Here is a 19,118-nt window from a genome sequence, read left to right on the forward strand (position 1 = left end):
CATTTGTTCTCCCTCCTTGTACCCTCATGTTTCAATCCGTACATAAATCCAAAAGTACAAAGCGCACCGAATTCTAAATCAAATTCCAACGAGCAGAGACAAGGGCCGAGACCCCAAAAGGGCCACCGAAGCGGAGGTCATGCCAACGAATTATCGTCAGACCTCGAAAAGGTCGATAAGGTGTGCAACAACCATTTCCTCCCGGGGGAAGGCCAGCCCGACTTCAATAAGCCCAGCGGGAGCCGGCTTTTCTATTGGCAGCAATAACGTGTTTCGCCCTTTTTCGGAGTCAAAAATATGCATGATCTATCTTATGTAGATTCCCGTAGATTTGAATCAAAGCTTACATGACAGCTGAGACAGCAGTTTTGATACATGAATAATTATATGTAAAAGGCTCACAACAAAGAGAGCATTGCGTTGCTTGAAATCAATAAAATCGTAGACATTTCTACATCTATGGGAAACACATTAATTCGGCCAAGGCATATTTTGGTGGAAAGTCAAATACTTGCTATATAATAAAAGCGTTAAAAGCTTGCAAATTCCAACAGCCAACTAACTTGTGCAAAAATGTTTTCGAAACAAACACCTTTCATCTTTTTGATGGACGTTTCAAATCTTAGCATCAATTCTTTTATAGCGTGGTCCCGCATATCCCAATTGTCATGTCACAGAATGTTGGTGTCAATTGACAAATCAGCTTCGAAGAATATGCAACAATTTATGTAACTAGTTACGGAGGACAGGGAAAATTGAAATTAACCAACATCACAAATGTATGATAAACGCTCCAAGAGTCTCTTTGTTGGAATACCGTAACTAAAACATGCACAAAAAAACAAGACCTGCTATTAGCATCTTCACATAGTCAGCACAAAAACGGCAAAATCTTAATGCACTAACTTCTAGTTTTTTGTGTCGTTTTTAAAGTGCAAGCATTTTTCATGTAAACTTAAAACAAAAAGCAGAAATTGGTTCGAAAGAAAGGAAATTATTTTGGGTCCTGAACACAAAAAGGGCCAAATTGGCCATCCTTGGCTGTATCAGGCTAAAATGGAAGGGAAAAAGATTTGCCTGTTCGTTTTTCATCGCTTTGTGTGAACGCACATAAATAAAGAAAAACATGATCTAGAGACTCTTCCGCCCTGATACTTGCTCCTTTGCTTGAAAAAGCACATGTTTACCGGCATCAGGTTTTTAAGGACTAATTAAATCAGATCCACACTTGTATTTGGCAATTTAGGCTGTCAACTTTCTCACAGTAGTGAAAATGGAGTAAAGCTATCATCACCTTCTTTCTCTTCAGTGTTTTACTACTAACCTCATTCCAATTTCAAATAAAGTCGTTCAGAAATGCCCAAGAACATTGGCTAAAAAGGAATGCGAATTAATTCGGTTGAGCTGTAGGGTCCTAGGGTTGAGCCCATTGATAAATCTGATTACGGAGTTTAAATTCACTGTTTTTGGAGCTACTCTCAAGTTTTGACAAGCATTTTCTTTTTCATTGTCGGTTCCTGATTGGAGAGGTGAGCTTCCCCCAATTATGTATCAGATTACCATTCTGTCTGAGCGTGTGGCTTTAGTTAGGAGAACTGAACCGATGATCCATCTTAAAAAACATTGAAAGAAGTGCTGAACTTTAAAACGTGCTAGAATTCACAATTTATTCACTAGCTTGATATTTTGGTACTATGAATGAAATTGAAATAAGCGCAAGCAATTGCAAAAGAGAAAATGTTCGATTAATTCTCAAATGTCTAAAGACGGAAACAACAACACATTCAAACAAAAAAGATCATAAAAAATAAGGTTAGCACATATTTTTTTCGAACCCCAAACAAAAAAGGAAATAAGTGTTTGCCAAAACTCAAAAACGATATCACCATGGAAAGGTTAGCCTGGTTGTTCAATCAGTTGTCTTTCTATGTACGAGGCCCCCACCAAATCAAATGTGGCAAGACGTGTTGTGGACACTGGGAGCATATCACTGATAGTTCTATACTTTGGCCACATTGTCATGTCAATGTGGGGGAATTAAAACTAAACAGGTGATTTGCATCATCTCCCTCCAGTTCCCTTGGGATCTCCTGCTAAATGGTTTGCTTGTTCCCGAAGGATATCAGAAAGCTATATTGATCACGTACATTGTTGTGATAGAATGTGGAAAGATATGTTCAAAATCAATAAATAAAAATGTTTTATATGTCACATACTTGTGGGTGCACTTCACCCACAAAGAGTTTGATGGACTTGATAACTGATTTATTTCTGGCTAGTACATTTCCATCCAGTTCATTATCCGGCCTTCACCTGAGACATCCGTCCTTACCAAAGAAATGCAATCCGGGCTACACCAGAGGCATCCCTCCTCACTAAGGAATGGCCTCCCACTTTGGGGGCTCCGGGATTGGCTCAAATCAAGGGGCACACGGATTGGGTCGACCCTTCAATTAGGGGCTCACGGATCGTCCCAACACAGGGACGCAGATCCAAGGCTCTTGCGAGCTTGGCTCACTGCCTCCACAAGCTCTATCCCGCACATAGGGGGAGCAACACTCTCGATATTTCCACAAGGAGGAGAGCCAAACTTGAAGACAGAGGGCCACAGTCAGTTAGCCGACTGCGCCACGTCACATACTTGTGGGCGCACTACACCCACAAGGAGTTGGATGGACTTGATAACTGATTTATTTCTGACTAGAACATTGCTTTTTATAGATGACTAGAATTACAATAATATTAGCATGAGCAACATGCTCTACACCGGGATATTACAAATACACGTCTCGCAACAAATCCATCCTGTCCGTACTCCATGCTCAGTGGTGTTCTGACGCCTAAAGGCCAATCTTTGACAAGCACCCGCTAGCTATGTTCACCCATTTATCTGAATGAGATGATTGAGGCATGAGGTGTGTCTCAATTTGAAGATGCACAAAGGCCCCTCTCACAGGCACATGGAGGAAGAGATAACATGTGTTATTGCCAATTATTTCAAAAGACTAATTCCACCCCTTTCTTNGAATGCAAAAAAGGTCGGGCAAAATGTTGAAAATAAGGACGTATTCATGAGGGATCTAGTATGACTTGGAAGTTGGGAGAGGCACTAAGAGTAACTTTCTTTATTTCCGAGTCCTGTGGCCTGGAATGGACTTAGATTGGTTTCCTCTGAGTACTCACCAAAATTAGTCGTCTTCCACGGCCAAAATCAAAAATGTTAAATCATTTGCTCTCGGCGTCTCCGTCCTTCATTAATCAGCCATTTGTAATTAAAGCCTTGATAACTTGAGTTGGTCACACCTTGCCAATATTAGAGTATTGGATAAACCGGTCAAATGTTGACAAAAATGACAGCAGAATTGACACCCTCGATTTAGTAGACCTATTTTAAGGAGTCAAAGAGAGGATAGTAGAGACCACTTTAAGAAATTGCGATGTCAATGAACAATGGTAATGAGAGGTTGCAGATTGGCTCACCCAAAGTGGCAGTTAAACTTTGCGGGTTTGGCCTTCTCAAATTCAATGACAAGAGTTGCTTCAAGCACGGGTGTAGCTATGTTCACCCATTTATCTGAATGAGATGATTGAGGCATGAGGTGTGTCTCAATTTGAAGATGCACAAAGGCCCCTCTCACAGGCACATGGAGGAAGAGATAACATGTGTTATTGCCAATTATTTCAAAAGACTAATTCCACCCCTTTCTTCTCTCCTTCCCTCTTTCCCTCCCCTGGTTAAAAAACTGATATATACTTTCAAATAGATAAAGTATTTTACACTTGGTCATTGTTCTGGGCCAAACTGTTTATTGGGTCAAGTTGTTCGGGTTATCCGTTGGGTCAAGCTATCCATTGTGTCGAGTTCGTCATCAAAATAAGTACAATTGAACTTCGATTTAACGAATCTCGATTCAACTATATTTTTGTTGCGAGCCAAATACTGTATCTTTTTCATAACAAGTATCGATTTTACGATAAGTATCGATTCAACAATATGATCTCTCACGAAGAATATCGTTGAATCGAATTTCGACTAAAATAGTTTGGGTCCTCAATTAAGATTGATCATCCTAACTGAAAGCTCACAGTGTCCATTTCTAGAGCCGTGGCTTACTAAAAACGCTCATCATTTGTCAGAATGAGCGGAGCATGGAAAAGTTCATTAAAATTACAAGACGTCACTTTATTTTGGACAGGAATATCGTAGTAGTAATGATTTTTGATAGAGTAAAACCGTAATAGCTTTGGTAGCTTAAAATAGCTGTGACGTCAACTTAGACTCCTATGTATATTTAACAAATTCCGAGAACTCCAAGGATGGCAATTAACCTCAGGAGGTGTAGGTTCTAGGGTATGTTACATTCAGTGACAAGAAATCAATACCAATGGAACCTTATTTTGTTGGACAAAGGCAACAAATGTTCCACTTTACATACATATCTTTCGTTTTTCATAAACTCAGTTTAATATTTAAGAGGAAGTGCCTCATCGAGAGCAATGCACAAGAGGCACTTGTAACTTCAGTTTTGGAACAATTTAGACGTTGGACGGTCGCTTTTCTTGCATTTAGTATGATTATGTACGTAGGTGTTGAATACAAAGCCAGACTTGGATATGACTTATACCTAAATGCATAAAGTTGGCTTTTGTAAGTTCCCAATCAATCTTCGTAGTTCAAGGTTTGCGACGAATTATGAATTCTGAGGTGCTTGTATCAACTTTACTATAATAAACACTGATGTGCCTTCCAATGTAACTCGTAAACGTATTTGCCGTGGTAATCATCCATAACAAATGTGGGAAAGCGAGACGCAATAATCTCTCCGACATAACGCAAAGAAATATAAGTTTTAGGTTTTCCATTCAATTGGTATTTCCAGGTGTTCAGCATTTTATTATTTACAATACTTCAATTAAAAACAGGGCTTTTACTGTCTAATTTATTCGAATAATTTTCTCACAGAGAGACAGAATCCGACTAATTAACGTTAGGATTGAGATTCCCAAGTAAATCGACATAGCTCCACCACATGTGATGAAAAAGGCCCAGAAAGATTCGAATTTGGCGCTTTGCTCGATAACAGTTCTCTGATTAGACACAAAGAAAATACTGACTTTTGCAAACTGCTCAAGTGTGTTTTTCTCCATCATTAATTGGTCCATTTTATTGGTTGGTGTGGTATCATTTTTCGATAATATGCCAAATTCCTCTGCCACATTCTCCCAACGTTCCATGTAGTGCCAATCCGAGGATGAAAGGGTCACATCGTAGGAAACCAACTCACAAGCATCATGACAGTTGCAAAAATCTTTGCTCTCATGAATGGTCAAATCATTATTGTTCATACAATCCAACTCTGAGGGTAAATATTCCATGCATTTGGGCTCCTACAAAAAAAAGGATTCAAAACTGATGAGTAGAGGTACAAAAAGAATTGTAAAGGTGTTGAAGGGCAAATGTAATGTAATGTAATGCGCTGAAATGAACAAAAAGTTCAACCATGAATTCCAAAACGACTCACTACATCAATACCCAATTATCAGGTTTTAGTTCATTTTTATTACTATATTTTTGTCAGACGAAGAGAATGAATCTTAAACAGAAAAACTACTTTTTGTGTCACACAAATATCAATACGTTCTTAAGGGCACAAACGACGATGTTAACACAGATTAACCCTTATTTGGCTTGGTTCAGACAAAAAGCCATTTCTTGTTTTGCATACAAAAATGAAATGACCATATCCAAAAAACAATACTAAAGTAAAAACCCAAGTTCAAAAAATCGTCAGTTAGTGAAATTGCTTCATTCATAATATATATTTATAGAGGATGGGGCTTGTGATTAAATCAATTGTAGGAAGAGGTTATTCTTTCACAAGGAAAACTGAAGCCCAAAAGTACACGTGACCTACGAATATGTCTCTTGATGTAATCTGACAGTTTTTGCTTAAATGACCCAATGGATTTGTATTTGATATTGCATTTGCTTGGTCGTCGAAAATGATTTCCCGACATGTTTGTGGCTTAATGTCTTGAGTTCTAGAATATATAGATGCGTTCTTTGGATTTCTACTGCAAGTAGGTACAATTCTAAGTACTTTATTTACAACCTACTGTGCTTGATGAGCACCAAAGATATCACAGAGCTCCTCCATTTCGACCCCCAAGACCTTCTACGACGTCAAAAATCGCCTCCCACGAGGCTGGCCCGGCAGGATCTTAAGCATCACAATGGAAATGGTAGAAAATTAAAACTAGATCTGGCGAGGACACAGAATGCAGAAACAGCCAATCGTCCACAAACACGTCTATTGCAGAGGCTCTGGATGTGGCAAAGTCAACAATGTCATCAAAGTGTCGTTGCCGGATCAAACAATTAACAGACAAATCCCTTTTGGATAGTCGAAAGGCCTGATAAGAGTAAATTTCTAGACATCGTGATTTTCAATGTCCTGAGCGGACTTGTTGAGTCTTTGACGTTGTTGGGATCGCACTTTTTGCTAAGCCCTTTTATTTTTGTGAAACTGGAAATCTTTATCAAATCTTTGGGAATATGATTAAAAAGTTTTTAATTGAGGCTAGACCTCCATAAAAAATGAAACCAAAGTTGTTCCTTATGATTTCTGAGCCAAAGAAATGCTAAGAAGCGTTTGGGTGTTTCCGTGAAAACATTAAATGGCATTTTTTGCCACTCTGTAACTATTCAGCCTCAAAAGTGTGAGTGACCTTTCAAAATTTGATGGTAACTTCATTATCCTTTGCTGCTTCATTGTCCCTATAGCCCTGGATTATTCGAGTTTCTCAAAACTCGAAAAGAGCCCTTTTTCTTTTCTTTTCTTTTCCCTTTTTCGAACAACTAAAGTGAAGTGTAATTTGCACCGCCCATATTTAGAAAACATTAACTGTAAACCTTGAATAGATCAGAGAAATGAGCAGGGTCAATGCTGTTCCAGACACAACCACATTTGTCAACGACAGCCTTCATACGACAGAGGGCTCGACATGATTCTGGGTGATATCGGATCGCACGTTGTTTTATCTTGTCCATACTGATCTGGGTCATGTTTCCAAAGTTGGTTTCGTTCCAATAATGAATACAGCTGCTTTCAAACGGAGATGGCAATTTCTTGTGCTGAACTTGATTCAGCCCGATGGAAACAGAAGTCCCAGGCTTGATGAAGATGCTGTAAGACATAAAATTGTTACATCGACATCTGTTTGCTGGGATAATTATGCAGTTTGTATAGAAGTATTTTATTCTTACATATTATAGATTTTGCCTTTGTTACTGTAAGAAGTTCTTGAGAGGTTGTCCTCTTTGGTCTGAATTACCATACAAGCTTCACTACTTGAAGCATTTTCTTTGTTAACAGTGCTCTTTTTTCTCGTCCATGAACGGTTTTGCCTGGTCAAGTGGTCAAGCATAGTATAAAAAGTACCCACATCTAGTTTTTCTATTAGAATGATTATATTGGGATAATTGACCAGTGAGCAATAACAATAGAGACGGCCAAAATATGCTTTATAATCAGGTATATTTGCCAACATTGCATTTTTGTAATTTCATACACATTTTTATGTTCTTTTTGGATTTTGGCGTAAGCAAATTTCAATTGCTCCCATGTCAATGTGTGAAATTCATCAACGAAAGTGTATTCTTAACCATAAACAAATAACTAAAAGATTGAGTATTCAAACCAGAGAGAGGGATACAATCTCGTCTTGAACTGCTGGGATTCCAATCCCGGTAGCGGTAAGGAAGTCCGCACAAAAAAGAAAAAAAGAAAAAGTTAATCAGAGCTTCATATCACAATGAAAATGACTTGAAATACGTAGTTCAGCCCACATGGAAGATGTGAAGGGGCAAGTAAAAGACAGAACATAGACAGATATTTAGAGGTAATGATTTAAATGTTTGTTATCTAAACCATTCCCGTTCCTTTGAACCAAAACTTCCATGGCAAGCGAAGGTTGAAATATAAAATGATTTCTAAGGAGTGCCTTGGTTTTACCCAACCACTGAAAATATAGGTCCATGTAGAATTACTAGGGCAAATCCGATCTGGCAGTCCTATGCCTACGAGGTAGAAAAACTGAAGGTGACAAAGACTGCGAAATAGTGTTGTTAACGCAATTTTGATTTTGTTGCCTTCGCCCTCTATTCGCTCTGTTCTTTTGTCAATATTTAGAAACTCTGAAAGCTGCCAAAAAAATAAATATTTTTTCGGTCTGTACCTGCAACATTCTACTTACCGCTTGGCTCCCGAGATGTACCGAGGAGGTACAAAATCAAGCACGAATCCCTCCATATCGTTTCGAATTCCAAAAGAAACCGGATTCTTTTGAGGGACTCTAAGGATCATCTCCAAACCACTACCCTTCCCCATTTTTACACTCTTTAGCATTTCATCATAATTGACAAAATATTGCAAAGAACCATGATATAATAAGGCGCAAAATGAAAAATTTGTTGCACACAAATCCTCCGTCAAAGGCATTACCGTTCCTTCCCATTTGCTTTCAACCACATAGTCAATTGGATGGGTGAGGATGCTTTCTTTCACAGACCTGTTCATAACATTCAATGCCGCGTTAGCGTAACTGGATTCACTCATCACTTTTAGATCCATTATTTGACCACCCTGACCAACGGTTTCGTTACATCTTTGGATCAAGTCAATGCGATTTCTTTTGCAAGCCGAATAAAAAAGCAGCCAGCAACGATGTTCATTGAAATCTGTGGATAGCAACCTAAAACCAGTGTCAAGTTGCTTTTCCAACATGTCACAATTCACGATTCTAGTGGTAGACAACGCCACAAATGGAAATATTAAACCATTTTGAGTCACTCTGGAAAACTGATAGACAAAAGACGCTTGTGTTAGGTTCGATCAATACATATTCTTTGAGGGTTCAGTATGGATGATATTCGGCTCCAAATATGCAAATTATAAATGGAGCAAGCAGTATATCATTCGACATTGCGTAAACCAAACCGTTCAAAAAGGCATCAAAGACGATTCAAATTTCAAAGAAAAATGCACACTATGCTTAAACATAAGAAAATGGCAGCTACAGAAGCGCAAGCGTTTTTTGAAATTTTAAAGCCATGCCAAAAGCCTAAAATTTCATCCTGATTACTCAAATAATGTTAAAGTTCAGTTGAAAAGGGATTTGTTGGACGAGAAACGAGCGTTCGCCAATTTTGAGCTCGAATAAACGTTTATTTCAAAAGTTATGAGCTCTTAAGACTGAGCCTACCAAGGGCAACAACTGAACGTAGGCAGGGGGAAACGTGAGTTGAGTTCATGTTTATTCTTTTGAAAATAGGCTTTCATAATCATAACATTCACTCTCATACATCCAAAAGAAACCAAACTCCAGTGTCAGAAGCTTTAATTCACGAGTGGCTTCCATAAAGCATAGGTTGTTCCCCAACGAGACTGTGTTTGGGAGAGCATCGAAGAATGTTGGCAGACTCGGGGCACATTTAGACTAAGGCAGGATTGAATCCGGTTTGAGGATTGAAGTGGGACTAGCGCTCGGGTGAGTCCGGCAAAAATACCAAGTCCAGCCAGGGACTCAATCACGTCAAAAGGCTCAAGTCCAGCTTAGGATTCGAGTCTGTCACTGTACTCAAGTGGGACGAACAGACTCAAATTGCAAAATTCAACCAAAAAACTAACTACTGCTTTTTGAGGAGTCCGGGCTCCAGCCCATTCGAAAAGACTTGGGCAAGTTTTCCAAAATCGAGTAAAAGACTCAAGTGCACTCGAACTCGAGCCTGGACTCGCCCCAGCACTCACCTTACTTCAATCATCAACCAGATGCAATCCTGGTTTTCCATCGTAGTCTAAATGTGCTTTAAAATGCTTCCCCTAGATACCAAGGTGTCTTGACCATATCAACCCTCTTCAACCCTCACTTTTATAAACTTCATACAAGGAAAGGATAGGTGTACCTTGATACAACTTGGGTGCTTGTTGACAGAGAAAGAGTTCGCCAATTATAAGCTCAATCAAATGTCTGTGTCAAAAACAATGAGTTGTTGAACCATGTACAACATGGTCATTAACTGACTAATTGAACATATCACAATGGTAAGATCTTGCCAACGTGGTGCTCAATTTGAACAGTTATTTGAGAGCCTATTACTTTTGACGAAAAAAATCGTTTCAGTTCAAAATTGACAAACACTTTTATTTTCAATAAGAGCTCAACTTGTTGGCAGGAAAACTCATTCAGCTGGATAGAAGGTACTTTTCCTCCTTCCTACCCTCTTTGTCCAGTAGTGAAGTCGTCCCTGCCTCATCCTTGCCCCATCTTTGTAGCGTCTCCCCAATACGGAGCTAAGGGCTGAGGTTTAAACACTCATAATTATTTTCACGGGTGTTTGATGGGGAAAAAATTTCTTTTTACCTTCTCAGAAAAATGGAGCCAAAAAACATTTTATTGGTTATGGTACAAAGTGACAATTTTCCCCCTTAAACACAGCCTTTGTCCAGTGATGACGCCGTTCTTGATTAACACAAACCCTCATGCTCACTGAGAGTGCTATAGAATTTGATTATGCATCAGTAAAAGCAGAAGTTATTGCTCAACAGATGTGCGATAAATTTTCATTCGGAATCGCGAAGTTCAATCAAGGCCAAATGTTAATGGGACAAGCGGTTTAGCTTGAAAGCGGATAAGACACAAAAATATAAAAGAAACTTTGATTCGATGATTGAAGTACAGAAGTGCAAGATATACCAATTTTTGTGTGTTTTTAGTCCAATAGCAATTGGATTTTAGTTAGAGAAAACAAGTTTTTGGCTTACATCCTTCCTTTATTTCTGTCGAGCCATAACACTGAGTTCTGTTTTCACTGATTGTTGAATTGGATATTCTTTTAATACTTTCATCAGACCCTGGACTGAATTCCCGGACTCAAGAGAAAGAAATAAGAAAAAATCAAAAGACTTACGAAGGTGCATTTTATCAGGATTTGTCTTAACGTTGGTAATGTCAATTTATCTATTTGGCACTCAAGGTTGCCTTTGGACGCATGAAAACTGGGCAGTGATTTCAGCCCATTCAAGCATACGACACCTAGCTGTAGCATCTTTGAGCTTAAACAATACAACAAAATGAGATCAGAAAAATGTTCTGGAAGAAACAGATCCCTACCTTGGTGACAAAAGGATTCCGAAGGTAAGAATGAGTGATTGAATAGGAGTGATAAATGGTCAGAGTCACCCCCAAAAATCCCAAACACATCCAAATGATTCGCTTAAGTCCATGTGCATTGAGGGCTTGGGCAAATCCTTGAACTTCTGTTATTGACATACCAATTCTGAAAGCTTTTTTACGGAACTGTAAACAAATTATGGCTTCAGTGATGACAATGAGCATATGATTGTTTTGTATATGGAGTTATGACACTCGGCATAATGAACACGTACTTCTTTAAATTTTTTCGAAGCTCAGAATTCGACAAAAAATGAGTACTTTCCTTCTTTGCCCGTTAGATGTGACTAATGTTGCGGTTAACAAAGGAGTGGACGAGAAATATACGAACCAGCATTTACATAAAGTACTTCCCTCGTAAGACAAATTTGACGTTTCCACTTTTGTCTAACGTTACACAGACGTTGGAGTTCGTCACCACACGTATAAAGAAGAAAGCTATAAGTAGTGTACCATATTATTCCAGAATCCAATTCTCTCTAACATTTTTCTCTGTCGTATCACACCTCTCCAATTATTGAAGGGCGTCGAAGTGTGACGTGAGTGTGACTCGCATTAATTAAACAAGCAATTCGAGTCCTCACCGTACTTGGTCACCATTTTACTCTATGATGACTAAAGATGGCCAAAATATGCATTATCCGTTTTACGTCATAGAAAAAGTTTTAGTCGCATGTATTGTATATTTTGTGTTTTCGTGCGTACTTTTGTGCATATTTTGGGTTTTTCATACAGAAAAAAATTGGGTTTGATGAACTGCTTGTGATGTGAATGAGGAATGTAAAATTCAATGGCAACTCCCTACAGAGATAGTCCTGTAGAAGTGTTTTCTCGTCAATCAACTTAAAGATGCCTAAAGAAGAAAGATGTGCAAAAGTTATCCTAGGGTAAAACTCTTCTCTTCCACTGTTTATTAGTCAGAGAGCTTTCGAATGTCTACTTGTGGCTTGGCGTCGCTAAAAGCGTTTTTGCCAGCCTGATGCAAAATTCTGCTTCAATTCATTCTTGCTTAAGCTTCTTTGTAGCAAAACTATACGTCTTTGAACTTGGCTCGCACTCAAATACAAGCTCAGCATTGCTAAATATGATGTTCAAATTGAATTCAACGTTTTGCTAATAATTGGTAAACATTAGTTTCCAACATCTCAGTTTTGGATAACCTTTGTTGGTAACGGAACGGGTTTGTACTTTTGAAAGTGGTATTTTTGAGTTTCAATGCCGTTTTTCAATATTTTCCGGAAAACAAATCTTTTTTTATTTTCCGTCTTTAATGGTGAGCGACACGATAAAGAGAGAAATGAACATTTGTCAAAAGGCCGTTCTTCGAGGCGGTGATGGCCCTCGACATGGTGGCGGGCCGGGTCCGGATTTGTGACTGGGAACGTCGCAACGGGGACGGTGAGGGCAACGAAAGTCGAGGGTTGCACTGATGGAAGAGAGGCCGTCTCGGGAGTGGGCGGGGATGCGTGGTCCGAAACTTCAGCGCCATGATAAGCGACACGATAAAGAGCGAAATGAACACGTCTGGATTATAAAAGGTCGTAGATGGCTGTGTATTTTTTATATCCTTGTTTACAAACGGTACGTACAAAAAAGGGTTGTTCATGTCGGTCACGCAATCGTATCTCGTATTGTGGATATACACACGCACCCCACATCTCCCCTCCTAAAATAAATGTATAGTTAAAATGATGACCTTCAGGTCGTTTGGGCGTGAAGTGTTAGATCTTAAAATGGACTCTCTGAGCCTGTAGTCTAAATGATCGTTGTGGAGTGGGAGGAGTAGATGGGGTCGGGCTTGAGCTCAAGGTAGGTGATATTGGGATGGACGTAATGGGTGCTGGTCGCAAATGCAGTCTGTTTCTGCGAAAGATCACAGCCTCTGTGCGAACTCTGTATGACCTGCCATTTGACCTGCCACCTGCCATCATTCAAATTTCCCGCCATATGCAAAAAGGATATCATCCAGTTACCTCTAATTGTTGTTTATGTTGACTTTGTGATTTGTATAGTGTCTAGATTTGTCGCAAAATAGAAAAACCCCGAGGCCATCATAAAACTTTATAAGGAAGGCTACAGTTGCAGGAAGATTGCAAAGACTTTGGAAGTCATGAAAGTGTCAAAATCAACTGTGTCATATACTATTAAAAGGTTCAAACAGTTCAACAGTGTTGAGAACAGGCCAAAATCTGGTGGTCGTCCCAAGTCGGTGAGGACACCAAAACTAGTAAAAACCACCAGAATAAAAATATGTCGAAACAGCAAGAGGTCCATTCGACAAATGGCTCGCCAGGCAGGTGTGAACCGGAAAGTTATGCGAAAGGTGGTCAAAGAGGACTTGCACATGACTGCCTACCATATGCAAAAGAGACAGATCTTGAGTTCAGCTGTTATCCAGAAGAGGCTCTCCAGAGCAAGAAAACTCAAGAAGTGGTTTCAAGAGGGCACGGACATTTCTGTGATTTGGACAGATGAAAAGCTTTTCACTGTTGAAGCTCCTTTCAACAGTCAAAATGATCGGATTTTGGCCAGGAACATTCAGAGTGTTCCTGTGAAAGAGAGAACAATTTTCAGGCGGCAAAAACCAGCATCTGTAATGGTGTGGGCTGGTGTAACTGATTGCGGCAAGAAAACCTCTTTGGTCTTCATTCCAGAGGGTATTAAAGTTAACCAGCACATTTACTTGGACATGTTAGCCTCTAAGGTGCTTCCCTGGATCCAGACTCAACAATGGACGGGTTCCTATTGTTTCCAGCAGGATGGTGCACCCTCCCACACACCATAACTCATTCAGAGCTGGTGCGAGGACAAATTTGAGCACTCTTGGGACAAGACAATGTGGCCCCCTTCCTCTCCAGATCTCAATGTAATCAACTTTTGTATTTAGTCAATTCTGGAGAGGAAGGTTGGGGTACGGTTGTACAAAAACATTGAAGATCTCAAGGCAGCCTCATTGACAGAATGGGAAAATGTTGACGAGGAAACCATACGTGCTTCTTGTACTGCAGCGCGAAAACGTGTGAAGGCTGTAATTTCTGCCAGAGGTGGATACATCGAATAAACTTTTAATAAGAATTGTAGCAGGGTATTTATATAATGATTTAACATAACAGAGTCACCTCTGAAATCTCAATAGATGAAGAGTTAAAGCCGTTTCAAAGTGCCCTAAGTCATTGTTGTCACCCTGTAGTAGTTTAGTGGCATTCACACCAGACTCTGCTAGACCCTTACTTGCAGGATTGTATGGAGAGGATGTTGTGTGCAGGATGCCATGGTCCCTACAGAGAGCAGCAAATGGGCCACAAAACTGGGGGCCATTGTCCAACTTAAGTTTGGTTGGGATGCCAAACAAACAGAACCAGCCATAGAGGACCCTCCAGACCACTTCAGTGGTGGTGGAGGTAAGTGGCTTCACTAATGGGTAGCCTGAGTGCCGGTCGACCATTATGAGGAAAGTCCTCCCCTTGAGGTCAAAGAGGTCAACTGAGACCGATTCCATTGGCCATGATGCCGTCTCTGGTAATATGGGCTCCACCTCTCGGGACGGTAATGCCACTACACACTCAGCCCATGATGCAACCTTGTTTTTTTAATATCATTTCTGATGGTTGGCCATACATATAGTTGAGAGGCCATTTCAATAGTCCAGTTGAGGCCGGAGTGGGACGCGTGGAGGAGGTCGATGATGAGTGGACGAGCCGGGCGAGGGACAAATAATCGCTCCCCTGCAAGAAGGAGACCACCCTCCACCAGCAGTTCGCCGATCAGGCCTGAATACACAGAGAGTTCCAGGGGTACTTCGGACCCAGACCAAACAATTTCGACAAGGGAACAGTACTCGTCGTCAATACGGTTTTCAATGACGTGGAGGGACGGGTAGTCAATTGAGATTGTGGCGCAGAGAGGCAGCTCTTTGTCCATATTGGTCGGGCCGAAGACAGGGTAACGATTGAGGGCGTCAGCAATTAGGTGGCGCTTTCCAGGTGTCCAGGCAACTGTAAAATCATATTGGGCAAGGTTCTGTCATAGCTGTGGAAGACGAGAGTTATTGATAGTTGCAAGAGGGCGCTTGAAACCCTCAAGTAATGGCCGGTGGTGTGTCAAAATTGTGAATCCCTCAAGTTTTTGTGCATGCTGCCGACAACTCTCCGGCTTTAATCCCATGGACAATCTCTTGTACCGGTATAGTCGGGCTCCACAACGGAAGACTGTAAGCGGTCGAGACTCATTGGCCAATTCGAGTTGGTGGAAGGCTTGTTTGAAGTCTAGTTTCGAAAAAACCTTGCAGTTCGCCAGTTTTAGTTTGATTGTGTCAGGGGTGAGGATTGGGATTTGTGTGTCTCTGAGTTCAGCGTTCAACCCCCTGAGATCTACCGAAATCCGAATGGCGCCTCTATCTTTGAGTACTATGGCCAGGTTCGAGATCCATTCCGCCGGGCCGTCATGATCTTCAATGACGTCGTCTTGTAGCATTTGTGCTATGGCTTCGTTGATCTGAGGTTGAAGGTAGTATGGATGGGGTCTTGGTGGAGATATGAACGGTTTGGCGTTGTGTTTCAGAAAGAGTTGTACTATGTGTTTGCGCAAAAGCCCCAAACCGTGGAAACACTCCCTGAAGCAGTTGTTGCCGATCCATTTTTGATTTTGGTTGGTTTCTCCCATGTCGGCGGGATTTCCTACTAATGGCAGTTCTGAGGCGTACAAAGCACTGTCTCGTTTATTTTCATGTTTGGTATTGGAATCTTTAGCATAGGGAAGTAGTCTGGAGTCCAGCGTTATCATTTTCAAGGCTATGGCAAGAGATTTCGATATAATGGGGTCGATGTGTCTGTTCAGTTTGGAATCATCAACTACAAGCCACTCTGCTTTCACGATGCTTCCATACCATGATGTTTTGAGAGTGGTTGTGCCTACTGGTCGGATAACCGTGCTTCCAAAGGGTCGAATTAACACAGTGCATGGTTTGATGCTCTTCTTGTCGTTGTTGGTCATGGCCCGAAGAGGGCACACATTTGCTTGGGCCCCTGTATCAATGATAGCACTTATTTTCGACGAACCGATGGTGATTGATGCGGCAATGGGACAGCGGTTTGGGTTGTCTTGGCCGATCTTGAAGACATTGTAATATGCGATCTCTTACATTGTGGATTCGTTGGGCTGAGCCTGGTCCCTGTGGTTTTCTGATCTGGACAGCCGTTGCAGCCGAGCTTCTCGTGGGTTTGCTGATCAACATACCACGGCAAAATGTCCGAGCATGCCACACTTATTACAGGGAGCCCGGGATGCTGGACACCAAAAGCGCTCATGGTCCTGGGACCTGCCGCAGTATGCGCATGATCCACCCGATTGTCCTGGTTGACTGCAGGATTCTCTCATACGGCGGGCGGATTTGGAATATGGTCCCCCAATCCTGTTGATTTGTTCCAGCCTGCTGGGGGGGTCTTCGTCTAAGTCAATTCAATTTAATGTTGGGATCTTCCGGCTGGCCGCCGTGGCTGCCGTTGATATCTCGACCTCTCGTGCCCTGATTGGTAGCTCTTCTTTTGTCCATTTGTTTTGAAGAGCCGAGGCCCTAATTGTCACACATGATGTGTCTCGGATAGCAAGGTCGCACATCGACGGCCTTTGCGCTATTCTGGTACAAGGCGAAGGACCAGTTACGGGCCAAGCCGTAGCCGTAGTATCCCGAGCAACGTCAAACACAGAGAAGCGGTACCCCCAACTCTACCTGGAAGCAATTGCAATAGACTTTGGTCTGAGGAGATTCCGTCAATACCTCATAGGGAACCCCAAGGTCAGGGTTCACTCAGACCACAAACCCCTCATTGCCATCTTACAAAACTCCAGACAAGGATCGGTCAGAATCGAGCGCATCAAACTCAGGCACCAGGACATCCCGTACAGTATCCATCACCTCAAAGAAACAAACAACCCGGCCAACTTCTGCTCTGGAAGCCCAGTTCCATGGACAAAGCTCCCACACAATATCAGAAACGAGACGGGAAAAGTGGAGCGTTTATTGTACCACATCCAAAACAGCGGCATCACGTCAATCATAGGACCCAAGAACATTGCATCCTCGGCCAAGTCCTGTCCAGAGATATCCGCCCTGGCCAAATATGTCCAAACCGGGAAGATGGACTCACTACCTGAAATCACTCGTAAATATCGTCACGTCATGGACGAACTTTCAGTGGCAAAAGGAGGAACCATGTTCCGGGGTTCCCAAATAGTGCTGCCTCTTGATTTACGCCAGAGGACCCTGGAATTGGCCCACGGAGCCGCACATCTAGGTATATCCGCCACAAAACGCTGAATGCGGGCTGTGTTCTGGTTTCCTGGAATGAACAAGCAAATTGAACAGTTCATCAGTTCTTGTCCAAAGTGTCAACTATACATACCGGGTGCCCCAGGTAACACGGCCCTCAAACGTGACCCACCGCCGTCACCGTGGCACTCTGTGTCAGCCGACTATTTTGGGCCCATTCCGGATGGCAGACACATCCTTGTAACGACATGCGATCTGACGCGATTCGTGGCAGCAGTGATGGTACGGTCACCCTCCACCGAACACACCATTGGGGCACTGAGATCCATCTTCACTATATATGGCACACCTAAAAAACTACGGATGGACAACGGCACAGCCTTCTCCAGCCACTTATTTGGCCAATATGCTAGAGAGAACGGCATGGCGCATTCATTTTTGCCCCCGCACCACCCACAGAGCAATCCGGCGGAGTGCGCTATCAAGCTCGGACCAGACATCCGCCGGCTTGGAGCACGCTCTAGCCACAGCCATCGCAGACTACCGGGATACTCCTCACGTGGCCACCGGGGTTGCACCATCCACAGCCATGAAGTTCAAAGGGGGCTACCTGCAGCTATCTCATCTACGACAAAAAAAGCACAACCACCGACAATCACGCACTACAAAATCAAATCATTGGAAACCTCACCTATTCCACCGGGACGATATGGTGTGGGTAGTAAACAAAACCCGACGAAGCAAATTCATCCCAATTTACATGCCCGACCACTTCATTGTACTAGAAAGGCTCCACGGGCATACTTATCGAGTCCGCTGTCCGGAAACAAATCAGGTCTGCATTCGACACGCCGACCATCTCAAGCCAGCCATCATCCAAACCAGTGAGGCACCCTAATGTACCCCAATAGTATAAGGGAAAATTTAGAAACCTTGAATGGAACCTCCCGACCAGAAATTGGAAAACTCAAAGTCACTACTGATGTGATCAATCTGCCTGCGCCGCAAACTTTCAAGCCAGTACTGCAAAGTTTGATCCAAGCTGGATTTTTGAAGGTCAAAGGAACTTACATTTTCTGACCCAAAATAATCCAGCTTGGATCAAACTTGGCAGTGCTGGTTTGAAAGTTTGAGGCGCAGGCAGATTGATCACATCAGTAATAGTCACGCTATCCAAGCCACGCAGATTCACTTGCCATAGACATTCAACATTGTTGGGACGAACATGACAGCTGTAGCTCAAGTAGGTAGGTTGTATAGGGCTAGCCAAGTAAACGCGTTCATGGACAACTGACCACTGTGCAACTGACGTTATTCCATGGAGTAAAATCAAAGACAATATACACAGCCAGATCTCACTATGCTTGCATTGGATTTCGACATTTTTCCATTTTACATGCTTGTCTAGGCAATTAGCATTGTGTTATTGAGCCAATTTGATAGCGCGTCACTGATTAACACCAACCATGCTCATGTAGTAGGGTTTTGTAACACAACTTGCTCAAAATTACTCGATTATTCTAAATGGGCAAATGGTGCGTGTCGACTGTGATGTTTGTCTCAGTTCTCTCTCCCCCGAATGCCCAAAATCAGGGTGCCGGACCACATTTTTCCTTGA

General features: G+C 41.9%; 2 protein-coding genes across 3 annotated transcripts; both read right to left on the minus strand.

Annotated features, from left to right (window-relative positions):
- Positions 1–4,883: 4,883 nt before the first annotated feature.
- Positions 4,884–11,698, minus strand: LOC131890298 (uncharacterized). 2 transcript variants are annotated; one of them, XM_059239622.1, is made up of 5 exons: positions 11,448–11,698; positions 11,173–11,345; positions 8,257–8,861; positions 6,914–7,187; positions 4,884–5,388 (listed from the first exon to the last, which is right to left on the minus strand). In XM_059239622.1, exons 2-5 carry the CDS (start codon positions 11,329–11,331, stop codon positions 4,936–4,938), a joined length of 1,491 nt encoding a protein of 496 aa, XP_059095605.1. In that variant the 5' UTR covers positions 11,332–11,345; positions 11,448–11,698; the 3' UTR covers positions 4,884–4,935. The 2 variants fall into 2 exon arrangements, with proteins under 2 accessions (XP_059095605.1, XP_059095604.1); XM_059239621.1 differs by having other exon boundaries at positions 11,173–11,698.
- Positions 11,699–14,386: 2,688 nt separating this feature from the next.
- On the minus strand, positions 14,387–18,470 carry LOC131890287 (uncharacterized protein K02A2.6-like). The gene is made up of 2 exons (XM_059239608.1): positions 17,634–18,470; positions 14,387–17,570 (listed from the first exon to the last, which is right to left on the minus strand). The coding sequence occupies exon 2, from the start codon at positions 16,222–16,224 to the stop codon at positions 15,256–15,258; it is 969 nt and encodes a 322-aa protein (XP_059095591.1). The 5' UTR covers positions 16,225–17,570; positions 17,634–18,470; the 3' UTR covers positions 14,387–15,255.
- Between the last annotated feature and the right edge of the window lie 648 nt (positions 18,471–19,118).

This window comes from Tigriopus californicus, chromosome 11 (genome assembly GCF_007210705.1).
Source record: "Tigriopus californicus strain San Diego chromosome 11, Tcal_SD_v2.1, whole genome shotgun sequence".
NCBI lineage: Eukaryota > Metazoa > Arthropoda > Copepoda > Harpacticoida > Harpacticidae > Tigriopus > Tigriopus californicus.

Excerpts from the sequence above, each read along its gene's own strand:
- LOC131890298 (XM_059239621.1), bottom strand. The coding sequence starts at position 11,397 with ATGCTCATTGTCATCACTGAAGCCATAATTTGTTTACAGTTCCGTAAA. Across the intron at positions 8,862-11,172 it reads GGAATCCTTTTGTCACCAAG|TTTTCCAGAGTGACTCAAAA; the intron begins GTAGGGATCTGT and ends TTTGTCTATCAG. Across the intron at positions 5,389-6,913 it reads ATTTCTCTGATCTATTCAAG|GAGCCCAAATGCATGGAATA; the intron begins GTTTACAGTTAA and ends TTTTTTTTGTAG.
- LOC131890287 (XM_059239608.1), bottom strand. The coding sequence starts at position 16,224 with ATGACCAACAACGACAAGAAGAGCATCAAACCATGCACTGTGTTAATT.